We start from the raw sequence: 26,646 nt of genomic DNA, 5'->3' as shown, positions 1-26,646 counted from the left end.
TTTTTTTCCACTACGCGAGATTAGAAATATCGTTTCGTTGATAGAAGTGACGTTTCAAAATTAACGACTTTTTTCAGTAGAACATTTTCTTTAATTCTTAATTGGAACAATGTGTTTTAATTCAGATAGTTCCTATAAATTTCTATAAATGTCACTTTCCTCTCGTATTACACTTTCAATTAGAAAAAGAATACATTATATACAGAGCAGATTAATTTTATGGAAAAACGATACATTTTTAACTCATCTGCTTAAGTGAAAGTGTCACAACTCCGATGTTATAAAATTTACATCATACTAAGATCGCTGCATTCGAATTTTAAAAACTTGTTCATAAGTTTTTAATGTATCGTATATATAATGAGTCTTTAACATTCAAACACTGCGACCCTATAGAGTGATGTAAACTTTATCAGAATTGTGACACTTTTCAATACAAGCAAATGAGCTACGAACGTATCATGTTTTACAAAAATATATACTAATCTTTGCGGTCAATTACCCTTTATTATTTCGAGAATACCAACTTTGTATTACATCACTTTTCCGTCAATGCAGCGCTACGTATATACACGAAAATGGAAACTGACCTTGGAATTAGAATCGAGTTCCGGATCGAGCACATGGCAGCACTCTAAGTTAATAACGGCAATGATATTAATGATATTGAACGCGGGAGAGAGGCGGAAGAACGGAGTGAAGTCACTGCGGGACGGGATTATCGGGCTAACGGACGGCGGCTAACGTCGCGTCAAAGGTGACGTCCGGTGACCCCGTTGTGCATCGCGCGATTTACACACGCAGAGAGAACTTAAAAACTTACCCGATGTGACCGAACGCTCGCTTCCACGTAATCGATGACAGGTTGCCGAAGGAGGGAGAGGGAAGAACGAGTTTGCTGCCAGGAGTCACCACCGGATCGACACGACACACGCACGGAAAAGTCGCGGGCGGTTTCTATTATCTCTTGGCAGTGAACCACGGCATGTTCCTCCGGCACGACGGACGGCAAGGCTTCTTTCCCTTTGACGTCGTGCGCGTTGAAAACGGACGAAGAGAACGTGTGATCGGATGCACTCGCGCAATATTCGTCCGAACGAAAGGAGGATAAGAAAGGCGGAGAGTAAATGAGAAAGAGAGAGAGAGAGAGAGAAAGAGAAAGAGAGAGGAAAAAAAGACGCGGCCAAATTTCCTGCCCCGACAACAATCACCCGATCGCGAGCGCGTCCCGTACCGCCACCGCTGGATGTAGCACACCGAACGTAGCACCGCGCACTGACTGCTCTCGCCGTTCACCAAGGCGATAAACAAACTCACCGCCTGCCGCCGCTCGCCCTTCCCGCGACACGACTACGCGCACGCACTCCGTCTCACTCGCGCTCCGCGTCTCTCGCTCCCACTCCGCCCGCTCTCGCGCGCCCCCACTCGCAGCCAACGTCACACCGAGGCGCGCGCACTCGATCGTCTCCCCTCTCTCTTGCCGACGCTGCCTATACAGCGTGTCTCAAAATTCCCAACTCATTGGATGCGTTCGGCACTAATGCTATTAGCACTATTTCTATTGTATCGTTCTGTCCTTGTTTTACGTCTAATGAAGATAGAATGACACAAATAGCGCTAATAGAACCTCTCCGGACGTGCTCAAAATACTTTATAACAAAATTAGTTATTCAAAAATTAGGTAAAACAAATATGGAGTATCAAGATCCGAGTTTGAATTCCGATAGAGATTTATGTATTATATTTTCGCAATAAGTTCTTTACGAGTTTTAAGATGCCTCTAATTAAATTTGGGGGAATTATTAATATTTCAGATTGATATAATTGAAAGTCTGAAAGTACACACTGAGAGAAGAATGATTTATTTAAAATATATACTTACTAGTCTAACATCTAACTTTGATCGTAATTGGCTCTTCTCATATTTAGTTTCAGTGAAAAAGTTATTTGTAAATTTGTATTTTAGCAGTTACTTTTGAGATAATAAGACTTAAATATGATCAATTATGACTATGCTTAGACGACTACATATCCATTATTCATACATAAAATTAATGAACGTTGATTAGAGCACGCACTTCAACTCGTTCACTAATATTCACGGCAGATCATCTAAACGTAGTCTGTAATTAGCTATATTTAAATCCTATTTCAAAAACTATAGTTTTTGATATTGCTGAAAATAAAAATTTATAGGTAGAACTCTTTTTACTTAATTTTTCAAAAACTTTCTTACTCTAGTACTTTCAATCGCGAATTTTGAGATGACTTAAGTATATTTTATAGCGTTCTATTTGTGTTGCTTAAAATAATTCCCAAAAATGGTTGTACTTAAAATAAGATAAATATTTAGGCGTTGAAAAGAAAGAAAGTAAAGATATTGAACGCAAAAAAGTACAAGCTAAAGTACACGCAAATAGATCTTTTATTTCCAATGCACAAACACAGAGTTATTGCCAACGGTTTTTTCCCTACCTACGCGCGCTTCGCTCATCGAATTCGGAGAATTCTAATTGCTACCGAATTCGAGGAATTGTTTTCATTACTCCGTAACTTCTAAAGAGGCGCGCGAGCGTTCGTCTCTGCCTACGTGTATTATTTTATCATTCTTGATTGAATGAACATGTGCGTGACAGAATACAGAATAGAGCTCCTTTTCTTGAAAAGCATTGCATAGGAAAAACTAAAGAAATGCTATAGTATACGTTGTATATATTATAGCATTTCCCTAGTTTTTCGTATGCGATACTTTTCAAGAATAGGGGTCTAGGTATACGATATTTTCAAGACGATATTTTGCACCTCGAATCGTGCATCCCAGAATACATACATATTTTTCCCGTTCGCGACATCTTTCAGAAATGAAGTTGAAACAACGAATCGAATGAAGAATAATCGAACGTTTGACAGTTTATCCGTCAAGTTTGTCTCAAGTTTTTGATTGTTCTATTTATATTTTATGCCACCAGATGTCGGAAATCCTACGTTATATCGATACGATAACGCAGTATTTCTGAGATTAACTTTGTCTTAAAAAATATCTTGATATAAAATAGATCTGTCTATTTTTTATTAAAAATTGATATTAAAAAACTTTTCTAAATAATTACAAAATATTTTTTATTCAATTTTATTCAAAAATAATGTGAAAAGTTTAAAAAACTTCACGGTTTTGCTTTCAATTGTAATTATAAATATGTAAACCATATAGTCAGAATTTATTTTTGCAAAATTTTATTTAATGCGATATCAAGGAATCTAAATTTGCGTCGGATGATAAAGCGAACTTTATCTACGATTAAAATTCAAACGCTTTATCGGTAATATCGTAATAGTGGACATATATATATCGCGTTTGCATTTTTACAACGATATATCTAAAACAAGAAAAATGTGATCTTTTTCAATTGCTTGAAAAAAAAAAACGAAAACGTAAAAAAAAAGGAAAAGTACATTTTAAAAGTACATACTTTTATTCCTTTACGATCTTTTGATTCTTTACAATAGTTATTTCAAAATTGCATGTAATTTTGAAATTAAAATTACAAATTTTATACTATTCAATTTAATTACGCAATAATATAAAATTAGGAATTTTATATTAATTAATTTAATTACGTACCGTTTTAATTACGAACCACGCATCGACTGCCATAGCCGTTGATTCAATTACTTTAGTTTAATTTCGGAAAAGTCTTTTATCAAAATTTTATGTCGTTATATAACATATAAACGATATATCAAAATAAGTTAGCTGTACATCAAATATATGAAATTTAATTTAATATATTAATTTACCCAGGGAGAAATAATAAAATCGACATCAAATCAATGTCGATTCAACGTCGAAATTATCAAATTGACGTCGATTCGACATCGATTCCATTGTCATTTTTCACTGGGTAATAATTGCGGTATAACCGTGAGAGGCATATTTGATACACGGCAATGTAAAATATGTAAAATAGAAGGAGGAATAACATATAAAGTTGTAACATGTAAAATACCTGGCGAAAATCTCAATCGCACTGTCCCGGCTGGAAAATAACGGAGTCGCGAGAATTTCGATCGCCATGTTTGCGGAGGCGAATCACTAATATCGCGAAATCGCGACGAAACACGAACACAACAATACGCAATCGTACGCGACGCCTAACGTTACGGCGAACGTCCGACACTACTCGAAACAATTGCGATGTTTTCGCGATCGCGAGATTGTGTTAAACAACGACAATCCTACTGTGAAATACGAAACGATTCTCGGAAGCAATTTCTCCGTCGCGAGTCGCGATACGATTCCGTAACTGTTGCGAGCGCGAACGCGCGATTCAAAATCTCGTAAAAGCAGTGTTGCCATCCGCGAAGTATTGAAACGACGAGCCAATCTTAAGCCTCGTGTCCACGATGCTAGAAATCGGTCCGAGGCCTCGAATGAAAAAAGAATTGACCAATCGCAATGGTCATGTGATCAAATTATTCAAATGTGATTTGTTAATTTTTTCTCTGGCCGAGATCTCGGATCGATTTCTAACATCGGGTTTTAGGTCTGTTCGCGTTGCGTGCACTTTTTGCATTCACCATCTTTCTTTTCGACATCCAAATATACATCTATTTCATTTCAAGTTCAAAAATTTTAGAGATTTTAAATAGCGTGAACAGACCTCGTGTCGCAATGATGAATTCATTCGTTTGAGTTGAGCTTCCTACGTTTAATATAGGATTAAATCGTTATGTTCATGATGCTATAAATCAGTCCGAGATATTCAATGCATAAAGAATTGACCAATCGCATTAGTCATGTAATTGAATTGTTCAAATGTGGTTTACAAATTCTTTCTCTATCCAAGTTTAAGTCCTGAAACACAATACATACAATAAGAACCAGCCAGAAGTTAACTCCGATTAACTTGATTGGCCGATTTTTCAGTATTGCTGCAAAATTGAAATTTAATGAAAACATAATTTTCTGGCAGCTCTGTAAAGAATTATATATGGCATTAAAATAATTAATTTTATGTACTTTGCTATCATACTCATGCGGCAATAGAACTCCACAAAAATAAGTAATGGACCAATCATATCGCGATAATTATTTTTAAGTAGAAACAAAATTTAGAATATTTTTTTTAATATCATAACAGATTGATTTATTAAATTGACTGTAATTCGTTTAATATATAAAGTTTTTAATATCAAAAACAATTAATATACATTAAGATCTAAATTTTTGAAAATTTAAATATTTTTATATTAAAATGAAATGTATATAAATAAATAATAAAAAACGTTTCAACATCTGTAATTTACTATTTGCTTTACAATTCATAATTATTTTAATATTTTGTAAGTTTACACACGATAATATTTTCCGCAAAATTGTATTTCCTTTATTATCAGTTGTACTTGCAGGTTTTTCGGTTACTTTTACCCTAGCAACAACGTTTGTAGAAATTTGTTCGTAATTCCGCCGCTTGTCGTCGCCAGCATCGCGCAAGCCGTTATCGATCCTCCTATTTTCCTTTCTCATTTCATTTCTCCCCTTTTCCGGTATCCGAGTCAACATGGTGCGTACAATTTGATACGTTTTAATTTTAATCCACGAAAATTTGTAGCGATCCGTGAGAAATTGCCAGTGATTCATGCCCGCTTGTTTTGTATATTCTTTATTTAATCCTACAATGCGAATATTAATCTGCCAGAAGCCGCTGTGTTAATGCGCGAACCCTTGCCACTTTAGATTTAGGTTATGTTCGGAATTTAGCAGTGGAGCTAAAACAATTGTTCATAATAAAATATATATATTGTTCTGCGGTCGGATTGTTAATTGATATTTGCTTCTAAACGATTTGCAGAGTCGTGTCCGAACGAAGACGGTCAAAAAGGCCGCGAAGCTCATTATCGAGAAGTACTATCCACGTCTCACTTTGGATTTCCACACGAATAAGAGGATATGCGAGGAAATCGCTATTATCCCTAGCAAATCCTTGCGCAATAAGATTGCTGGGTAAGTGTATGGCATATTAATTTCAAGGAATCTCCATTTCTCAAACTCATTTTATCAACTAACCAAGGATGTTTGTTACATTTGTTTTTGTAAGTGACTGGAAACAATTAATAATATTCAGATTTATTTTACACTAAATTAAAGCACAAAAATTGTTTGATTATGATTGAAGTCGTGCTGTAAAAACATAAGGCGTTTTACAGCAAGGGCGCAATGTAACAACGAATGATTTTATTCTTGTTTAAGATGACATCCTTGTTTATATTGACAAGAAAGACATAACGATTCACGGTATCCTTGCTGGAAAACATTCAATTTATTGTAATGTTTATACTATTGAATACTTTTACGACTTCATATCTTTATCAAGAATCGAAACATTTGCCGTTGTATGTTTGGTTTATTTGTATCTATCTTGTAAATTTTATGTAATGTGAATATATGTGTAATTCTAGCTAATAACTGCTATGGACAATTAAATTTACTGTATTCATTTATTCTTAGAGCCAATTGCCATTATTTAATTTGTATCTCTATGTTGCTCATGTGAATTTCGATATGATTATAACGATTGTATTGTAATCATTAGATTTGTCACTCACCTGATGAAGAGGCTTAGGCACAGTCAGGTACGTGGTATCTCCATCAAGTTGCAAGAAGAAGAGAGGGAACGCAGAGACAACTATGTTCCCGAGGTCTCCGCTTTGGAGCACGACATCATCGAGGTCGATCCAGAGACCAAGGAGATGTTGAAAATGCTGGAGTTCAACAACATCACTGGACTTCAACTCACACAGCCCGTACCACAATTTAGCAGACGTTCTTAAATATCGTTTCCTTCACATTATTAAGAAAAATGGTTGGTCCTGCACTTTTCAAATAAAATTGCAAACTAACACTCACGATAAACGTGCTACTTATTGTGTTGAAGCATTTAGCTTTTCGTAAACCTTGGTCATTAACGAATCCCAATATTGATTAATTAATAACCTTAATCATCTGCTCCATGTCCTTGAAAAATTTTATTTTTCCAAAACAATATATAATTATAATTTAATTTATATTATAGGTTTAATTTAAAAGAAAATTATCTTTATCGATTGAATGTGCCCTCAGTGATACGCCAGATATTGGAAAACATCAGAAACGATACGATTTGTAAATGCATCGAGAGGGAAAAAAAAGACGAAAAGGCAGTATAGAGGGAGCAGAGCGCGTGCGCTCAGTCGGCCATTTTAATCGCACTAGGAACAACTAGAAACGCATGCAATGATCGTCCGTTCACGCTGCAAGTCCAAGAACGTTTCAAGTAAAAATGCCCGTCCTCATCCACCGCGATCGCTGTGTGAGGCATAATTCGTCGTACAGTCTCCCCACGTGATCCTGCAATCCGTAGATCTCCGCGCGCGCACACACAGACGTACGGATAATCTCATTGCAGCCACATGTGCGCCAATGTCAGGACCATCGCCGTCGGTCGCCTCGCGTCAATTTATATTCACGCCGAGTGTTTTTGCCAACACTCGCGTCGTCGCAGCTCCACGACGGTATCGACCGCGCTTAACCGCTCCGAGCTGCCGGAATCGTTGCCGTTTTAGCGAACTGATTCTCTCGGCTCGCTATATCGCTTACGACGATGAGCGCGGAGACGCACCGTGGAGAGGGATAAGAGGGTTACGACTACATCCCTGGCGCGTTGCATCGGCATTAGGCCAGGTGCAGCTCGAACGTTTCCCGGCACCCAAGCCCCGAAGCCTCGTGTGACGAGCGGAGAATTCTCCCGTTTCTTTCTCTCGATAATCTGGTTCTCGAACAATGCGCTCTACGCGCAGGAGAGGGGGACGATGCATTTGTAGCATTAACGCGAAATCGAGTTCTCGGCAAACGATCCGCTATCGAGAGGGGGTTCCGTTTTACATTATGCGACGCATTCAGCGGAAAAGGACATCCGCCGTAATTCGTATGATGCATAAAAGCCACCACGGTGGATTCTAAACCTCCGTGCCGCTCATCCAGGGGTGCGCGGCGATTTCACGGGATCGATTGCGAATCAGCGGGGGGTCACGGTGGTGTGGCGTCTCGCGGTATATAAATTCAGCGAGAGAGACGCTCGATAAATTCGCGTTCGCGACGGAAAGCGTTCCGCACCCTCGGGCGAAAGTCCGGCCCTGGTCGGGCCGCGAGGCTGCGCGCGCGACCCTAGCCGTCCAAGGCTAGGAGAGACCTAGCGCAACCTCGTCGGCGAGGAGAGAAAGAGAGAGAGAGTGAGAGAGAGGAAGGGACGTGGGAAAGAGAAAGCGCTAGAATGGGCGAAGGAACGACGGCGAGGACGACGAGACCTGCTTATTGGGGGACAAGAGGAGAGCCCGCACACGGACGGCTGGCGAGAGGAGTCAGTCGACTATTAGTGGTCTGTGACTCTAGAGGTGGGCCGACCCCCGCCGGCAGAACCGAGCTCTACGCAGCTCGGTCGCGCTCGGTCGGCAGTCGGGGCCAGTCGGCCGCACTCCAGCGTTCTCCGTCTCCGCCGTTCTCTTCGCGCTCGTTCGTTCGTTCGTTCGCTCGCTCACTCGTCCGACCATCGTCCGCTCGCTCTCGGCGTTGCGCGCCGCGCCACTCCATCAGTAAGTCGTACGCTGCGCAACGGGAGCGACGGTCGTCTCGTCACGCATACCGTCCTCCGCTCCTCGCAAAACCTCTCTCGGGTTTTTTTTTTCTTTTTTTTATTTCTTTCATTAAAGGCGACGTAACAGTGTCCCTCGCTACCACCTCGCGCTATGTGACGGATATCACGGGGCACCACAGTGTGTACCCCACCTTCCACCACGTACCGTTGTCTACCCGGACTCTACCCCACCGGTGTACCCCCCCTCGCCCTTTTTACCGAGACCTACCCCACCTTTCTCCTCTATCTCCTCTCTCGTTGCCCCCTCTCGTCCCTGCCCTTCCCCCCTAGCCGATCCTCGTCCACCGCCCCGTTGTGGAAAAAGAGAAAGACGGACTGTTTCGTGAACGCTCGTACGACGACGACGACGACGACGACGAGAACGACAACGACGAGGTGGCCACGGGTGCCTCGTGGAAAAGCGTGCCTGGAGAAAACATGGAGTGTCCGCACCTTAGTCAGAGCGTGCGATTTGGCGATGACAACGTAGATGGATCGGGCTATGCTGTGAAGGATCTGCCGTTCGTCTGCGCAGGTAGGGACTCGTCGTACAAAGCCCCCGAGAAGTGCCTTCTATTCCACGCCAGCTCGAGCGCGAGACGGGGAGAGAGAGAGAGAGAGAGAGAGAGAGAGAGAGTGAGAACGTTAGAATGATAGAGATGGATGGATGGTTTGGATGGATAGATAGATGGATAGGGGAGCCGGCTCGTCTCCCAGGTCTCTCCTCCGCTTATTGCAATTCTCCTTCCCCTTTCTTTCCACGGCTCGACCCTGTCTCTCTGCTCCGTTTTGCTCTCCTCTTCTCACGAATCCGCACGACCGATCAGACACGCACACTCACATAGGCGACACTCGCAAGCTGATTCTTTCTCTCTTGCCTGTCTCTACCAATGTAGCTTAAGTTTAATTTCAATTCAACTTATTCCTTCGGATTCTTAGAACTAGCAAAAGATGAACCAAGAATTAGTTGAACCAAATTAAAATTAAACTACATCGGTAGAAACAAGCATCTCTTTCTCTCTCTTTCTCTCTCTCCGTCTGCCTTTCTCCGTCTCTCCCACACGCACATACACACGCACACATTCTCCTGTGCCACGTTCCTCGCCCGTGTTCCGTCTCTCTCATGACCCAGGCCCCGGCCGTTCCTCTTGCGGCCTTGAGCCGTCGTCGCCGAGACGAGACGGAGCGGATCGCCCGCTGTGATTTTCCCTCGGGAAAAGCGCCGATGCGTCACTCGCCGTGCAATTGCATTTTCGCGACGGCCGCTTATCGTCGGCCGTCTCGGATTCTCCCAGTTTGACGCACGAAGCAACGAGCAAAGTATAGCGAATCGAACTCGTCGCCTGGCCTATGTGTGCGTGCGTACGTATACCCACGTTCTCTCTCTCTCTCTCTCTTTCTCTCGCTCTCGCTCGCTCTCTCTCTCTCTTTCGCTCTCTTTCCGAACGATATGCACGCGAGCGAGCGAGCGAGCGAGTGGTGTAACATGAATTTGTAGATGTGCATCGGTATATGCCCGCTCGCTCTCGCACGGCGTGTTCGTGGTCCCATGACTCGTTACGCGCGCGAGAGCGCGACGGCGGCGTGGTTAGTGATGATGGTGATGGTGTTGGTGGAGGTGGCGGCGGTGGCGGCAGCGGCGGCGGCGGCGGCGGTGGTGTGCGCGTGTGCGTCGTCGTCCTGCTGGGAGTTCTCAGTATGCGCCGCGCGGCCGTCATCGGAAAATCAATACCAGACGGCACTAATCAGCTGGCCCTAAGATCCACCGTCATTAGAACTCGCCGCGGCTAACGGATCCGCCGATGCCGCCGTCGCGCTCCCCGCGACAGCTTCTCCGTCGCGAGGATTCTGAGAGGATCCGTAGAGGAGAGGAAGGAGAAGCGGCTCGTAAAAATATGAAAAAAAGAAGAGAAAAAGAAATACGAGAATATCATGGAATCGTCCGTGCGGAAATTTGCGATGGGCCGCAATCGATGTCGATTCTGCAGCGTAGAGAAAGAAGGGGACCCCGACCGTTGTGCTGGTACGAACGCGGAATATATAGGACCTTCGTTCGCCGAGTCAGACAGTGACATTGGTCGTGCTAGCTCCGAGCTATCGATTTAAAGATGCACGGACGTACGGTCATTATAGGGAGATACTATAGAGACGCAAGGAGCGTTTGCCATAAAAACATTAGTTAAAGACACACGAGGGCTTCGCCGAGACCTCTTCTTCGTAGGAAAAAAAAAAAAACTCTTCTGGAGCTTTAGCACGGAAGAAAATGGAGGATCGTTAAGCCGTCATTAAGCCGTCGTTACGCGACGTTGTGGTAGGGAATGGAGTCGCCGAATCGAAAACACAATTCCGTTGGTCGCAAACGGTCGCTTACAGATTACAGAACTCGGAGCAACGGATAAGTTATTATCGCTGACCGCTGCGCGAGTTGTGTCGAAGTGATGGCGTTTACGAGACAATGCATGACACGACGTGGACGTACCAGAGTAATAGATGAAGGGAGGGGAGGGGGGGACGCAATCGCTCGAGAGGAGCAAACGTGTCCGTCCTCGAAGGCCGTGAAATTCACGACGGCCACGACCGACGAGGGAGAGGAGGCTGTTCCTCGAATCCTGGTGCGCTCCTCTCCGTGCTTCGTGGCGGAGCTCCTTCCTTTCTCTTTACCACGACCTCGGGACTATATTTATCCGAAACGTATGTGTTTTTTCTCCCCTTGCACGTCCACGCCGTCCGCCCCCTCCACCTTCTGTGCCAAAACCCCCATAGATCGGCGCAATTGAAGTCGCAAAATATGCCCCTGACTCCGCCAGGGCTAAGCTAATTCCGGCGATTCGCGCGCTTCGTGCCTTCGTAATGCTGTTAATATTTTATGCAAATCGATGCCACATCGTCGATTTCGAGCCTCGTCCGCTTCGTCTATTCTCAACTAACGCGAGGTTGCCGCAAATCAAGGAAATGTTAGGAAAATCGAAAACTGTTAGAGAAATCAAGGAAAGTCAGGGAATTTTGCCAAATTGGCTAGAAAATAAAAATTCTTGGCTTTGAAGAAGGTTAATATGCATACATCACATCTATGCAGTTTTGGAATATTATCAACTTAACAATTAAATGCAAGCAGTGTCAGCAACATTAATAGCAATTAACTTTGCTATGTTAAATTGCTCTCTCATCCAAATATTTGATGGTTTTCAGAACAAAAACACAAAAGATTTCAAAATAGCATTGATGTATCAGGGAAAATCATGAAATTCTGTTTGGAAATTAGGGACAAGTTATGGAATTTTAGAAATTTATGACAACCTTGTAATAGCAGTGAAATATATATAATAGACTCTCTCTCTCTCTCTCTCTCTCTCTACTCGGCTGTCTTAGGAAATCTTGATTGGATGAAGAAAGAAAATTTGGTTAATTACAAATAACTACTAACTATTAATGACAAACTATATATATTTACTAGAAAAACAGCAATGATTGCATAGTGTGTCTGCGTAATCAAAGTCTAACTGAGAATGCCGACTTGTCTGAATGAGTACTTATCTATTAATAATAATCCATCGAATATACGGAAATGATCCGTCTGTTTGTTCAACAAAAGATAACGGAAGAGCAAAATGAGAATCTTATTTTTTACTCCGTTAGATTCATTCGCCACATTAAAGCTGTAAACATAATGAAAAGCACAATTAATAGGGACAGATTTCAACCAATCAGAAACCGTTTATTAGAATTCGTGACTTCTGATAGGCTGAGATCTGTTATTCACGGAAAGAACATTTTTGTTGAACTGCCTAAAAATTCAGCTAGATGCAAATCAAAAAATAATTTTGTTAGACTATCAAAATAATTATGTAAAACGCTCAAGATGATTGTTAGAACAAAATTTTTTGCAACATTGCTCATCGTGTTTGAACGTCTTTTATAATTATTTTAATAGTGTAATAAAATTATTTTGAAATCTATCCAGCTAAAATTTTAAATATTAACTTAAGCTTTAAATAAATATATTTTTGTTATACGTAATTTAAGCTTTAAGCCTTAAGCCGTAAGAAATTGTCCAAAATCAAATTTGAAGAGAATAATCGACTATTTGATCGACAATTTTTCACGATTTAAGGCTTAAAGCTTAAGTTTTACGACTTAAAATTTCATTGTAGACGCCGCTTTAACAAAACTGTTCTTTCTGTACTGTTGCCTGTGCTTTTCAATTGTGCACTATGCTCGATTCTTTCAAATTTTGCTCTACCAGATTTATTTACCACATTACTCTTTTCAATTCGACTAAAAATTCTCGGTCAACGCGTGACAAAGCGTATGATACAATAATTGAATCGTCAAGATCATCTCTGATGACCGATTTCGCTGCATCGATTACCGCTCCTTTTTTTACGAAAATAGAATGACAAAAAGCGAGCAACTTACTGCTGCTACCAGTTTTGTTCACTTGCGGCTTAAACGACGTTGGTAGAATCCACTGCGATTTTCGAGCCAGCCACTCGTTACGGTCTGGAGTTGCGTCTTTCTTCTCGCCGCGACACGGATGATGGTGGGGAGATATCGCTAGGAAGCGTAACAGTCAGCACTGGAGGAACAGGCTGCCGTTAATTTCGGGCGTGGGCAACGAAGAGTTGCAGATAGAACAATAGCTTTGTAGAGTTCGATGGCATTAGGAAGGCCACCACTCGTCATAAATCACTTTTTCTTTTTCTTTTTCGTCAGATATCTCAAAAATTAATCTTACGATTTTTTAATCAAAGTCATTGTGGAATCTTTTTAATATCAAATTATACGCGGGAAGAATAATAATATTAATGCAAATGTATTATGGTCGTTATATTAAATTTCTGGCACTTCCTGACCTGAACTTTGAGTATTTTCAACAAATGTGTAATAAATCATAGTCTCCTCGTTTTATCCGTATTCACACAAGTGCACACTCCCTATCTGCAAATGGCGAATGTTTTCCTGCTATTATCTATCGCTTTCGCGGACTATAATAGCTTTAAAAGCGAGGAAAGATAGACGATTAGAAGAGACTAGACTAGAGAGTAGAAGAAATATATAATATTAAGATAAAGACAAATTAGAGGGAAGAAAATATATATATATATAGAGAGAGAGAGAGAGAAAGGATGGTATTATTATTAGAGATAAACGTGAAAAGAACACGAGTTGATTTCAGAATCATACAACTATATAAACCGGTGATATGCTGAAGTAAATCGCGAGCTTTATCTTATTTTTAAACAAGAATGACATTATCTATTAATTAATTGGAAAAAAGAGAAACGTGTCGCGGCCCAAATCCAGTTGCGCATTATCAATTTTATTCTACTCATTCTGTTCTCGTTGACACCGTTTTCTTTCTATTGACTGAACGAAGGAAGATGCTTGTCTATTATTATGTCTATTGGACGAATAAAGAATGAATGCTTGTCGCCGGTGAACTTCAGCATAAATCTAAAGACTGATTCACCGTAAATAACTAAAATAGTTATTGACAAAATACGTGCAAAATAGAAATGCGATAAGTTTACAATAGACACAAAGAACAATGCACACGTGAACAATATATCGTAAAGATGATGATAGGTACGTCACTGGCGATGAGTCAGTATCCAGACGGACGGACGGACGCACATTTTCCTCATCGTGGACGTTTAGATTACTCAACATGGTGCTATCAGCGATAGCCACTGGAATCGTGATACTTTTGGCGTTCTATCTGTCAAGGATGGCCATCGACACGTAGATATTAATAATAGATATTTTTAGCCGATTTCTTAGCATTATAATTCTAAAAAAATATGATATTAAGACTCCTGTTCACCCGCCATTACTATGTCAGATCATATCTCGGAAACGAAGAAACACAATAAAAGTTCTTTCAAGTTACATTTGAATAGAAATATTTTTCAATGGGGCACTTGCAATCAATAGAATAAACTTATGAAATATACGTAACTATATTTCCAGATGGTTATTTATTAATTAATGAAGTCAAAGAAGAGTTTTCGATATACTTTACAAGTAGGTTTTATCGATTGGAAGTATAATTGATTTATTGAAACATTTTTTCATTTTAATATGTTTCGCAAAAATTTTTATTGTGTATTTTCTCGTTTCTGACATCACAATTTGAGACAAGTGGCGAACTTAATTAATGTGTGAATTCACAATCATCAAAATTATAATGTTTAAAATCAATAAAAACAATCATTTTAATTTTTATTTCTAATTATTCCTTTAAATTTCGTTTCTAATTAATTTTTAATTTTACGATCTTCTCTCGATATCGTATCTTTTAGCAATATTTATCGCAATGATACTTAAATACATTGTTTCCAACTTTGCTCCCAATTAAATTCCATGACTCTATTACACAGTACTATTTCGAACAACGTGGCATCAGTATCACGCAAATTAATGCCTCGAACAAGAGCGTCAAGAGTCGGGGTCTGAGAAATTTTTCCCGCTGTATTATCACTCTACTCGCGAGAACGTGGCGTCACGATTAACGTCGCGAGAAACCGGGCGAGAGAGCGGTTCACGCTCGGCGAATCGCGACGTATCCGGCGCGGCGGTGTGGATCGATTTAAATGCCTCTGTGGAATCGCGCCGCGGTGGTGGCCGCGTGTTTTCCGCGTCGGCTGAGAGCACGAGAGGGAGAGGCAGCGAAAGAGAGAGAGAAAAAAAAAAAGAAGTATCGCCCCTTACGCACTATAAAAGGACCCTCGTCCGCGCCGCCGCCCCTCTACCGTCCGTCGTTTTTCCCGCTTCTGCTGCTGCTGCTGCTGCTGCTGCTGTGGTGCTTGGCACTGGTTGCTGGGTGCAGACTGCCTGCCTACCTTCGACTGCACAACATTGCAAAATCGATAATCGCGTCGTTGTTGATCGCTAAAAGAGCGAAGACGCTTGTACTTTGATACTGTTCTTCTGACGTAGACACTTTGTTCCGCGATACTGAGTACCCTTTTTGACGCAGACTTTCAGCTTGTTTCTTTCTCATTCCGGATGTGAGCGAGGTGTCGATAGGCCTGATAAATTGCCAAATATACACGCGGATACATTTAAAAAATTTTGATAGTTCTTTCGGGATGGATGACAGAAATTTTTTTGTATTCATGAAACAATTGTTTTATTAATATTTATTCATATGGAAAAACATTCCCAGCTAATTCCAAACTATTCCTAAAATATTCGTAAAATCCCAAAATAATATTCCAAGGATATTTCGGAATATCCCGAAATATTTTCATAATATGAGAGCAACATTCAAATAATCGTTAAATATCTACACATCGTTATGTATTTGGAGAATGTTTCATATTTCGTTATAATTTTCCCAAAAATTCCAGATCCGGAGGTCCCTGAATAAATTTTAAATAAAGTTGTACTGTCAAAAACACATTTCATTTATTTTTACCTTGGACCCCAGTTTTGGGGGATCCATTTCACAATGTACGAAACGTTATACTCTTTATATTTTTTTCCATGTAATTTGGCAGGGATGTACACTGCTCGCAGGTGAATGATTTTCGTGATATACACAAGAAGTATTCATTACAACATTTCGTTAATATTTTAATATTCTGTGGAAATTCTTTTCTGTTCCGGAATACGCGGCACATTAGGAATACGAATGGAACTTTCCATGAATGATTAGCGTTAGATGCATGGGTCACAATGGCTGTAGTAGAGAAAGCAGCTTTGTAATTGTTATGCGATTCTTAAATATGATTGATACTTGCTAACACAGCTTCTCATGAATCTAAATGTATGAACCAATCATGTTAAAGAATCTTACATCAGTTGCAAAGCTGCTTTTCTGCTAGACGCAGCCGATATTCCTCATATAGCTGTCAAATATTTGGAGCAAGTAAATTAAAGAATCATGCTAATATACTCACTAACTTTATTTCACAATAAATCACGATATTTTATAATTTAATTAAAGATATTTTAATCGTAAAAATTAAATTATTTTATAAATTTTAATTTAAATTATTTTATAATATAATTTTTATTATTATATATATATGTAACAAAATATTTGGATGTAATACCGTATGAAACATTTGTTCAATTATTTGTACTTAAAGATTATAATAAATACATATATTGAATCAAAATCGATATAATGTAATAATACAGTTTATTTTTGGAAGCTACAGTTATAGCTATTTCTGAACAAGTCAACGTATCGATACTTGACCGAACAAACGTCACGCTCGATGAATTTCTTATCGTCGCTCTTTTAGTTAATAACCGTCCTTCAGCTCATCGATGAGATAATACATCGACGGAAATTTCGGATGAAAACAACGACGTCATCGACGTACACTGAGAACAAAATTTACTAAATTTTAATACATATTTTTTTTAATAGTGCTAATTAAACATTTATTCACAGTAAATAAATATTTACTTAATAAAAAAATGATAGTCACTCTCTAAATTCTTTGGAATAGAATCTCACTTAAAATAGTCAAAATTGAATTAATTTTGGAAAAGAGTAGTTCAATTTTTAATTTTTAAAAGTGAAATTTTTCAGAATGAGTTTATTCTAGAAACTTTAGAGAATAAATTAATAATTGTTGTAACCAAATAAATACATTTTTATATTTAGTAAATATTTTGTTTACTATTCAAACAAATATTTATTAAAATTTAATACACTTTTCAATGTAGACAGAACGTTACAAAATTGGATAGTGAGGTAAAGAGAAAGAAAGCCATCTGACTCATTCTTTCAAATAGGTATTTCTCTTTCTCATACTTTGATAGTATTCCGTATATAACAATCGTCTCAATTTTGTCGTGATCGGAACTTTCGATTTCTGGTAACGCCCGTGCATTCCCACGCTCGCTGGCGCAAGTCCCAAAAATAATTCTCAGAATTTAATCATCGATTGTGTCGCTGTTTCTCTCGAGAATCGTCGATGATTTGCGACCGAAGAACCATGAATTATGTGTTTACGACGCGAACACAATCCTCGCATGTTACTCGTGCATTTCCAGATTTCTCTCCATTGTGCAACTCTTTTATTCCTATATGGATTCAGTAATTCTCAAGACGCGAATTTTGTGAATGTTGTATCATAAATAAAAAAAAATTACTGGACCATTCACAAAACTAAAAAAATTATATAGGAAATATATACATTGCACATTCTTTGACAAAAAAACGTTACACACAGGTCTAGATATTGGGATCGTTTTCTCGATAACGGTGATAGATATGACTTCGACTGATAGGACCTTTCTCGTAGGTCTTGTCGAAAAAAATCTAAATTATCTTGTGACATTTTATCATATCTGTTATCGTTTCCGAAATAATCCTTTTATCTAAACCTATGCGTAATTTTTTTCTCAAAAAGTATGTATTGCTTTGTTATAAATTTAAAACTTTTTATATCCAAAAGCAAAATTTTTTTATTTAGCTTCAATTATTATTAAACAACCTCCTACATATGCTTTTTCTCAAAACCTTAAAGTTTACTTTAACAAAAGATTTTTCCATTAATTTCAAATGCTTTAAACAAGTACTCGTTGTTACTTTTTAACGTGCGACTGCTAGTATCTCTTTGAACTCGACTCTCTCGACTGAAAAATGATGAAGCAGAAACAAGATATTCGCACTTGAATAAGTAATAAGATTTTGTTATTTAATCACTTCCCTCTTGTTCATCATCGTTACATTGTTCGTAATAATAGTTACTCTAACAATCCACGAGGAACATCCGCGTGCACGAGGATCTGTTAGATTCGTTTTATTGAACAAGCGGACATTGAATGAATGAACGAATGTGCTGTACGAACGACATTGCGTACTATCACTGTAAAATTTTATGCATTTTTTCGAATGATAACATTCCTTGTTATGTTACTCGTTATCTACGATGACACATTGAACGTTTCTGAGCAACATCACCGTATCTCATGTCATCCACGTCATTCCAACGACAGCGATTTCTGGCAGACATCAGCAGTAATGGTTGTGCCAAACAACATTTTTTATCCGTACACGGATATAAGAAATGTCAATCATAATTTGATGATATAAAGTAATTTGTATCCTCTGTTCGGTAAACTAATTTTAATCAGCTAAATTAGTTTCTTTTAAATCATGCTTCTTAATATACATTATAATGTGTAAGTATAATTAAATATATATATATATATATATGTGTGTACCTATATATAGGAAAAGTTAATTTAAGATTAATATATACCATTGCATTGCGCAATATAATCTGAACGATAAGATTTAGTAGGGAGAGTTATAATTTTCTGCTGTATATAATTTATATATTTGCAATATTAACTAGCTTATCTTAATGATATTGCAAAAGTTATTTCAAATAATTATGTGTAGTTTTATAGTGATATATTTTCTAATAATAAAATTATCTTTTTGGCTAATGAAAAATGATCATTACTTGAAATATATTCATGAATTAATGCAGTTTTAAAAGGATATTTTACTCCAACAATCTTGGGAAACTGTCACTCCACGTGTGATTTTATCGCGAACTAAACCTACTCGATTTCACTCCTTCCTATTCTTTGCCACGAGATTCTCATGGCAACGGTCGCTGATTAAAACGTGCCGATAGAACACTGCGGTCTGTTCTAAGGCTTCCTATATCGGCATCGAAAAGGAACGTGACTCCTCAAATAGGAACGACCTTCAGCGAGATCGGATTTCCGTGAACGGACTTTCGGCGTTTCACTTTTCACATTTGCGCTTGTTAAATTCCGTTCTAGAGAAGTGTCTCCTTTTTTCACCCTGTTGTATAAGATCACGACGTTGTTTGCGAATGCTGAGATAACGCGACCGCCTTGGGAAAAATTCAAAGAGATATTATGCCAGGTTTCGAATGCAAATTTGAATACGTCTGTATATGCTTTGCATATGTAAAGCGCTGACGGATTTACTGCCTTCCGATGTTCTGAATCAGTGGATTCCAGTCATCCAGTTCTTAACACTCGTCATTTTTCAATTTTACAATCGCTTATCTCTTGTAATTCACATAAGAATTATATCCGTATTTACACAAAAAATATAATTATTGCCTTAATAATAATAAAGATTTAATTATTGTCTTAATTAATTCTTTGAATTGCGTGATTTTTATTATTATGTGATTTATTGCTCTTTTCTAATCTCCTTGTTTTGTATAATTATTACTTTTTTTTTCATTTAATTATGATACGTACTTTTACAGGATAGATACGACAATCGTCAAAAATATATTTGCTGTAACACTAAATCTTGCAATTATAAAACTATATAAATCTACACAATTATAAAACTTACTCGAGACTTGGCTCCTTTTTTTTATTCGCAAAAATAAGTTCAAAAATCGTGTTTTCTGGATAAAATTCCTATTAACACAAATCACCAGGAATCTGAAGCCCGATGAAATTCTAAGACATTTTGCGATCGATCGGTTGCGAAGGGGGGTGTGTCGAACTCATGTTCGCCACCGCACCCCGCTTTTACGCGGTCTCTCGAGAATTACGTAAGATGAGCCGAAACGACATGGCAAAGCCGACTTGCACTTTCGCAACTACCAGATATAGTATACCCTGCGACTGGATGGTTGTCGATTCAATTATGTTAGATTGTTAATAATTATTTAAGAAAGAGTAATATATCTTCCACTGAAAGCTTATTACGGCTAAAACTTACGTTACTAGCGCCATGTTTAGCACCTCTGTAAAGTTCTATTGTTGGAATTTTTATATAGTTTTAACAAAAATTTTTTGGCCTCTTTTCAAAAATTTATAAAGAGTTCTACAATTTTTGAAAATTTCTTGTGATTAATATTTGAGACAGAGATTGGAAACAAAAATGAAAATTTCTGGCAATGTATCGGTACTCCAGCGAAAATTTTCCAGAGAGAAAAGTTGTCAAGAGAGGGTAATAGATTTTTTTTTATAAATATCTGACGATATTTCTGCGAATGCCTTCTTGAAAAGTCATTCTGAAATTGATACGAAAAAATTCGGTGGTTTTTTATTTAACAGATAGAAATTTTCTAAGCCTCCATAATTTTTTGCAGATATTTAGCATTTTGCTAAAGGCAACAAGAATTATTTAAAAATATTAGAACACAAATCGATTTTTTTTCTAAAAGTAAACAAATATGATGAATTGTCATATAATATCAGCATCCTGTATCTTTAAAGATTCTTATATTTTCACTTAATTGCCAGAAGTCTTTTTAAAGTGTGAGACTCTTTGTAGAGAAAAATTACAACTCTCTATCAATCACATCGAAATTCTGGAAACAGGTAATTTTATAGAGGTATATATTTAGCGTTAATCTAATCACATTCCATATCGACTTTTATCTATAAAAAGATTGACTTCATTTTATTTGTGGTAATAATAAAGTGGTCACATTTAGCGTTAACCGATGATATAAGACTAAAATGACATTCGTAATAATAGAAGCGCAGCATGTAACAATTACTCTTTATATTTTTGCATGCTATAATCCTTCATAAAATATCTTAGGATATTGCTATTAATACAGCGCACACAAATTTATTAATATTAAATAAAGTATCGTAAAGTAATTGAACTTTCCCACCCGTATTCCCATCAACATCCTATAATCTACCAGCTTCACATTTGTTTACATTTACGAGAGTATGTAATACCTTTGCAATAAATGCCTTTTGAGATACATGAATAAAATTTTTAATATATTTATTTATTTGTTTAATATATTTATCTCGATGCAGGAAATTGATGATAACAAAGAAGATACCGTTAACATACACATAATAAATTCCGTTAATTCAGATTTGTTATATTTAGTACACGTTGTGAAACTTCTTTTTAGTATACATTGTAAAACTTTATTTTCAATAAAAATAAAGTGAAATAAAACCACGGGTTTAGTCTCCGCACACTTACACGCATGTGTGACATGCTGATTTATCTATTTCATTATTGATAATACAGCGTCGATTGAGCTTATTTTGCGACTGTCATTCACATGTCATATTATTATCGTGCATAGTGTGCGGCACCGAGAAGAGTCCCTGGCTCTGTCTGCACTGCGGATCCGTGCACTGCGGACGATACGTGGCAGGCCACGCGTTGCAGCACTACGAGACTAATACTCAGCACTGCGTGTGCATAGACTGTGAGAGCTTGGCAGTATTCTGGTGAGTCTTTTCTTTACATCCCTTCGCTTTCACCGTCTTCGTATGCTACTGTCCACGCGTATCTCTCTCCTACCGAAACCAGTATATAATTTCGGAGAGCTGGATTTCTGACACGACAAGACACGTGCAGTTGTCGCGAAATTTATCATTCCCTTATTGTAAAAGTAACACAACTAAAAAAAATTAGCTTTTCGAGTTACTAACATGAATGAATTAATCACTCTATATCAATCATTAAAAGTAAACTTCGTAATCTATGTAACACTTGAGATTTTCAAAAAGATCATATTTTCTACGAGAGTGACATATTTTGAGTTGTGTCATTTTTGTAAATAAAAAGGAGAGTCTTTTACAAAAGAACGTTTAGAGTTAAGACAGTTTTGGTGATCGAAGTTTGAAGATAAAATTTTTTAATTTTGAATTTGAGCTTCATTTTAGCTAATTAAAGTAAATATAAACTATTGGTGATTTTACGAAGTATGTCACTTTTGATAAATTATTCTGGATTTGTTATAATTTTGTGGGATATCAAAATTTTCCTCTTTTCGGAAAAACTTAATTCTTAAAATTATGTCACTTTTGAAATAAGGGAATGATATCTATTTATGAATAAATCAATAAGTTTATTAATAGATCGAAATATAGAGTTCTTCGTGTGTCGTAATACGAACATGAATGCGATTGGTTTCTATTCTAAAAACTGCATGCCTCGTGTTTCGCTTCTTCCAGTTACACTTGCGACGAATACGTGGTGAACGACACGACGAATGGCCAGATCGAGAAGATACGACGCGTCACCTTTCGTAAGGACGAGCACAAGGAGAACGATGAAAGTTGGAGCACGTCACCGCCCACGACACCGCCGTCTTCGAGAACGCGGGACGACGGCGGGGATGATCACGACAACGATCCGGACGCCTTGTGGAAGGCAGAGGTGGTCGTGAGGAATTTACGACCGAGGACGGCGCGCAAGAGGTTACACTCGCTGGACGCCAGTAGCGCGGATAATCGGCCGGCCAAGCGTCGCAGCTCCAAAAGTACCAAAGAGAAAAAGGTCGTCGGTCTGAGAAATCTCGGTAACACCTGCTTCATGAACGTGGTGCTGCAATCCTTCAACAACATCAGCCACTTCTGCGAGTATCTCACGCAGATGCCGTGTCTCGAGGGTATCGCCTTCGACGAATCTACGGGGCCGCCGACGCACCGCGGCCGCATCGTAACGCCGGGTCGCGCGAAGGAGATGTCTATGAGCGACGCTCTCCTCGCCGAGGAACTACGAAAGGTGCTACTCGGTCTAAGCTTGGGCGGTTCCAATGGCCAAGCGATATCGCCCGAGTGCCTGTTCCTGGCCATCTGGAAGGTCGTGCCGAGATTTCGGGGCTACCAGCAGCAGGACGCCCATGAATTTCTCACCTACATGCTCGACCGGCTGCACACCGAGCTGCTACAGTTGCTGCCCAGGCTGGGACACGAGCCTCTAGGATTGCGCGGCAAACAGAGTATTGTCACTGCCGTGTTTGGAGGCACTCTTCTTAGCGTGGTAAGTTGAACGACCCGATCGCCAGACAGCGAGTCTCGATTGCGTGCGAAACGAACGTCCTCGCAGCCTCTTTGGCACAGGAGGGAATTTCTGCGCTCTCGAGAGACTGGTGTCGCTTGCCAAAGTCACGTTCTTCTTCGTTTTCTTCTTGGGAGAAGCGCGGACGAATTATGGATCGCGTTTCCTCGCGCAGGTCCACTGTATGAACTGTCGTACGGACTCGAAGACGCACGAGCCTTTCCAGGACCTTTCGCTGGACATACCGGACCGATTGCAGAGAAGCAGGACGAAGGAGCAGGAGGAAGTGTGCAGTTTGACTTACAGTCTGACGAGATTCTTTAAAGTTGAAGAGCTGGCCGACAGCGAGCTCTACTTCTGCGACAACTGCATGGGCAAGCAGAGGTCTACCAAGAGGTTCTGGATACACAGGCTGCCTAACGTGAGTATCGTATCTATCGAAACAATGCATTCAATAAAAATAAAATTAATTCGAGTTGTCATTTTATTTTCGAGAAATTTCAACGCAAAGGAATTCTTACAATTTTTCCGAAAAAAATTAAAATCCTTAATTTAAAAAAATCTTCTTTGCCTCCACTTCTCTTCTCTAACGTGCATCGATTTTTTCGACGTCGTTCTAATTTTGCTAAATGTTTAGTAAGTTTAATTTATTCGTGGACGTGCGTGTTCCGATCGATATAGTTCGCGTGAATTAAACGTGACCCGAAAAGAGAACTTTGATCGAGTAGAGAAATAAGTCTGACGTATGACGCGCTAATCGATGCTTTTGCTCTTTCCACAGGTGTTGTGCCTTCACATTAAAAGATTTAGGTGGTGCAATTCCTATCGCTCGAAGGTGGACACGCAGGTGGATTTCCCGATGGAATCTCTCGACATGTCAGCGTTCACCGTGCGCGGCGTGACCGGGACGAGATTGGGCGCTCAGAATAGTCATCTTTACGACTTGGCTGCCGTTATCGTGCACCATGGTTCTGGGTACGTCCCCTTGCTGACAACGCTTCCAATTAAACCGGTTACCCGACGATGGAAACATGTCGAAACTTTCCCCGTAATAGCAGCAACTAACGCGCAACGTTGATATACGATAAGATAGCATTGTCTCCTACATAATTTATATTTTGAAATATTACTTTTACCGTTTCTCTTGAATGTATTTAACGATTATTAAATTGCGCTGCAATATTTGCAATATCGCTTACTTAATTTCGAAAATAAATAAATTTCTACTGTTACGTTCTACAGTCAACTCATTATCGATGATTTCTCCAAACTGTTATCTAGGTTTTAGCACACATTACGGTATTACAAATTTATATTTGAATAAGGAATTGTGAAACTAGTATTGGCATACCAGTTTGAAGAATAGCTTGAAACAAATCATTGATGTAACTCTCTCTCTATCCCAGACAATCAATTTTTAATTGTATATATTTGAACATCTCACTTTATCAGTTAGTTATTGATTAAATATTCCAAAAATATACGTTTGAAATTGAAACTTATTTAGCGAATTCGATTGAACGTACTAGTACGTATTAAAGCCTTGTATTGTACATTGATTTAATCTGAATGTAAAAGTAAAATGCAAAAAATTTAACGTGAACCAGTTTGCGCTATGTGTCCAGTCGAATTCACTTTCAATTTCAGAAATGTGCATAGCTTTAACGAAAAGGAGTGTTAATCGATAATTGTATTTACATTGTAAAATGATGTGTTACAGTGCTGGTACTGGACATTACACTGCCTTTGCCGTGCATGACGGCCAGTGGTTCCATTTTAACGACAGCTCGGTGCGGCCCGCAACTACCGACGCTGTTGCTAAATGTAAGCCTTACATTCTGTTCTACGTGCGGAGGGAATTTTCCATTCCACCCCCCTTGTGACGTCGTTTCCCCGACAAGAAGCCCCGTCCCGGCAGCACGAGCCTAGATGACGACGAAGACGACGATGATGAGAACGACGTGGAGCGCACGAAAAAGAACTGAACGAACGTTCCTTGTGAATCTCGATGCGAGCAAACGAAGCAGAAAAAGCAAGAGATTTACTGGATCGCGCCTCGAGTGCTTCGAGATCGGAAGACGAAGATTCGTCCGCTTATCGCATATACTATATCCATGATTGCTCATTGTTGCCAAATCGTACAATCTCGTTAGAAACGTAATTCGCCCGTATTCGCTATCGCGCCTCGACAAGCCGCTACGACGACCTTTGAGACGCAATGGGGATAACCGGACACAGACATAATTCCGCCGCCGCGTTAATCGCTCGAGCGCGTCCCTCCTCGTGCTTTATCAGATGATTAAAACTGTATAGCTCTTAAATTAGCTCGATGTCCGTCGAAGAAAGGTCGACCGGTACAGCGTACCAAGCGTGCTGATATACGTATCATATCAGATATCTCGCCACAGATTATTTTAACGATCTTTCTTATCATGTCTTTTACTCCCGTTGGAGACACCAACTTCATCGTGAAAAAACAAAGCTATTTTCTTCTGTTCAAACTATCTTGTTTTTATCTAGCTACATAGCTGAGCTATTATTTCATCAGCATATTGAAATTAATATGAAATCTTCTATTCTTTCTTTACTCGTTTGATTTCTTACTTAACTCTTTTCTATTTACATTATGCTTATTATTTTATGGAATGCCTTTAATAGATATTTACACTATTTACTTTCTTTTACATTTCTACATTTTTTCTACATTTAAATTTGATCTTTTTACTTTCTTAATAAATATAACAAATATGTCGTTGCCATCCTCGTTTACCATCTCTATCGAGAGATCTCGCTTCGTGCGTGCCCGCAGATGTTAATTACTCGATGGCATAGGGGCTGGAGTTTGCAAATCGTTAACTCGAAGATGCGGTAACGCGGACGGGAAGGCGCGAGAGAGAGAGAGAGAGAGAGAGAGAGAGAGAGAGAGAACGAAAGAGCATCGCAATGTATGATTGACGTCGAGCACGCATGCGTGTCGTGCCAATGCATGTAGAACGCATGCGGTCGCGTGGAGGTGCGCGATTGTATGCGAGGCATGTGCCGGCGGACGAAGCTTCTCTTCCTTTCTCGGCGACGACGGGAAGAGGGAGAAAGGGAGCTAAATAGATAGAGAGAAAGAGAGATAGGTGAGAGAGAGCGCTCGAGGTGGATCGCGGAAACGCATTGCCTTTAGCGTCGATTTTCTTTACGCTCTTAACACGGCGGCCGTCGACCGCCCACCCCCTTACCTTGTACCCC

General features: G+C 39.3%; 3 protein-coding genes across 6 annotated transcripts in view; 2 read left to right on the top strand and 1 right to left on the bottom strand.

The window, feature by feature from the left end:
- Fur2 (furin-like protease 2) overlaps positions 1-1,365 on the bottom strand; it is a 410,564-nt gene extending 409,199 nt beyond the window's left edge. For all 3 annotated transcript variants that reach the window (XM_018509972.1, XM_018509981.1, XM_018509991.1), the window contains exon 1: positions 824-1,365. The gene's annotated coding sequence lies outside the window, so the exon portion shown is untranslated. The remainder of the gene's footprint in view (positions 1-823) is intronic.
- A 4,172-nt stretch (positions 1,366-5,537) lies between these two features.
- On the top strand, positions 5,538-6,928 carry RpS17 (ribosomal protein S17). The gene is made up of 3 exons (XM_018509276.1): positions 5,538-5,564; positions 5,853-6,004; positions 6,594-6,928. The coding sequence occupies exons 1-3, from the start codon at positions 5,562-5,564 to the stop codon at positions 6,829-6,831; spliced, it is 393 nt and encodes a 130-aa protein (XP_018364778.1). The 5' UTR covers positions 5,538-5,561; the 3' UTR covers positions 6,832-6,928.
- A 227-nt stretch (positions 6,929-7,155) lies between these two features.
- On the top strand, positions 7,156-26,640 carry LOC108762903 (ubiquitin carboxyl-terminal hydrolase 3). Of its 2 annotated transcripts, none has more exons than XM_018510156.1 (7): positions 7,156-7,349; positions 8,961-9,204; positions 21,704-21,851; positions 22,581-23,391; positions 23,585-23,830; positions 24,191-24,384; positions 25,130-26,640. In XM_018510156.1, exons 1-7 carry the CDS (start codon positions 7,320-7,322, stop codon positions 25,290-25,292), a joined length of 1,836 nt encoding a protein of 611 aa, XP_018365658.1. In that variant the 5' UTR covers positions 7,156-7,319; the 3' UTR covers positions 25,293-26,640. The 2 variants fall into 2 exon arrangements, with proteins under 2 accessions (XP_018365658.1, XP_018365667.1); XM_018510165.1 differs by lacking the exon at positions 7,156-7,349 and adding an exon at positions 8,387-8,628 and having other exon boundaries at positions 8,746-9,204.
- Positions 26,641-26,646: the final 6 nt, after the last annotated feature.

The sequence above is a fragment of the Trachymyrmex cornetzi genome, unplaced genomic scaffold (assembly GCF_001594075.2).
Source record: "Trachymyrmex cornetzi isolate Tcor2-1 unplaced genomic scaffold, Tcor1.1 scaffold11, whole genome shotgun sequence".
In the NCBI taxonomy this organism is placed as follows: domain Eukaryota; kingdom Metazoa; phylum Arthropoda; class Insecta; order Hymenoptera; family Formicidae; genus Trachymyrmex; species Trachymyrmex cornetzi.
The sequence above is the reverse complement of the archived record's forward strand: the minus strand, read 5'-3'. Positions and strand labels throughout refer to the sequence as shown.

Coding starts and splice junctions, on each gene's coding strand:
- LOC108762903 (XM_018510156.1), top strand. CDS start 7,320: ATGCCCGTCCTCATCCACCGCGATCGCTGT. Junction 9,205..21,703: donor TCTGCCGTTCGTCTGCGCAG/GTAGGGACTCGT, acceptor TATCGTGCATAG/TGTGCGGCACCGAGAAGAGT. Junction 23,392..23,584: donor GAGGCACTCTTCTTAGCGTG/GTAAGTTGAACG, acceptor TTCCTCGCGCAG/GTCCACTGTATGAACTGTCG.
- RpS17 (XM_018509276.1), top strand. Junction 6,005..6,593: donor TTGCGCAATAAGATTGCTGG/GTAAGTGTATGG, acceptor TGTAATCATTAG/ATTTGTCACTCACCTGATGA.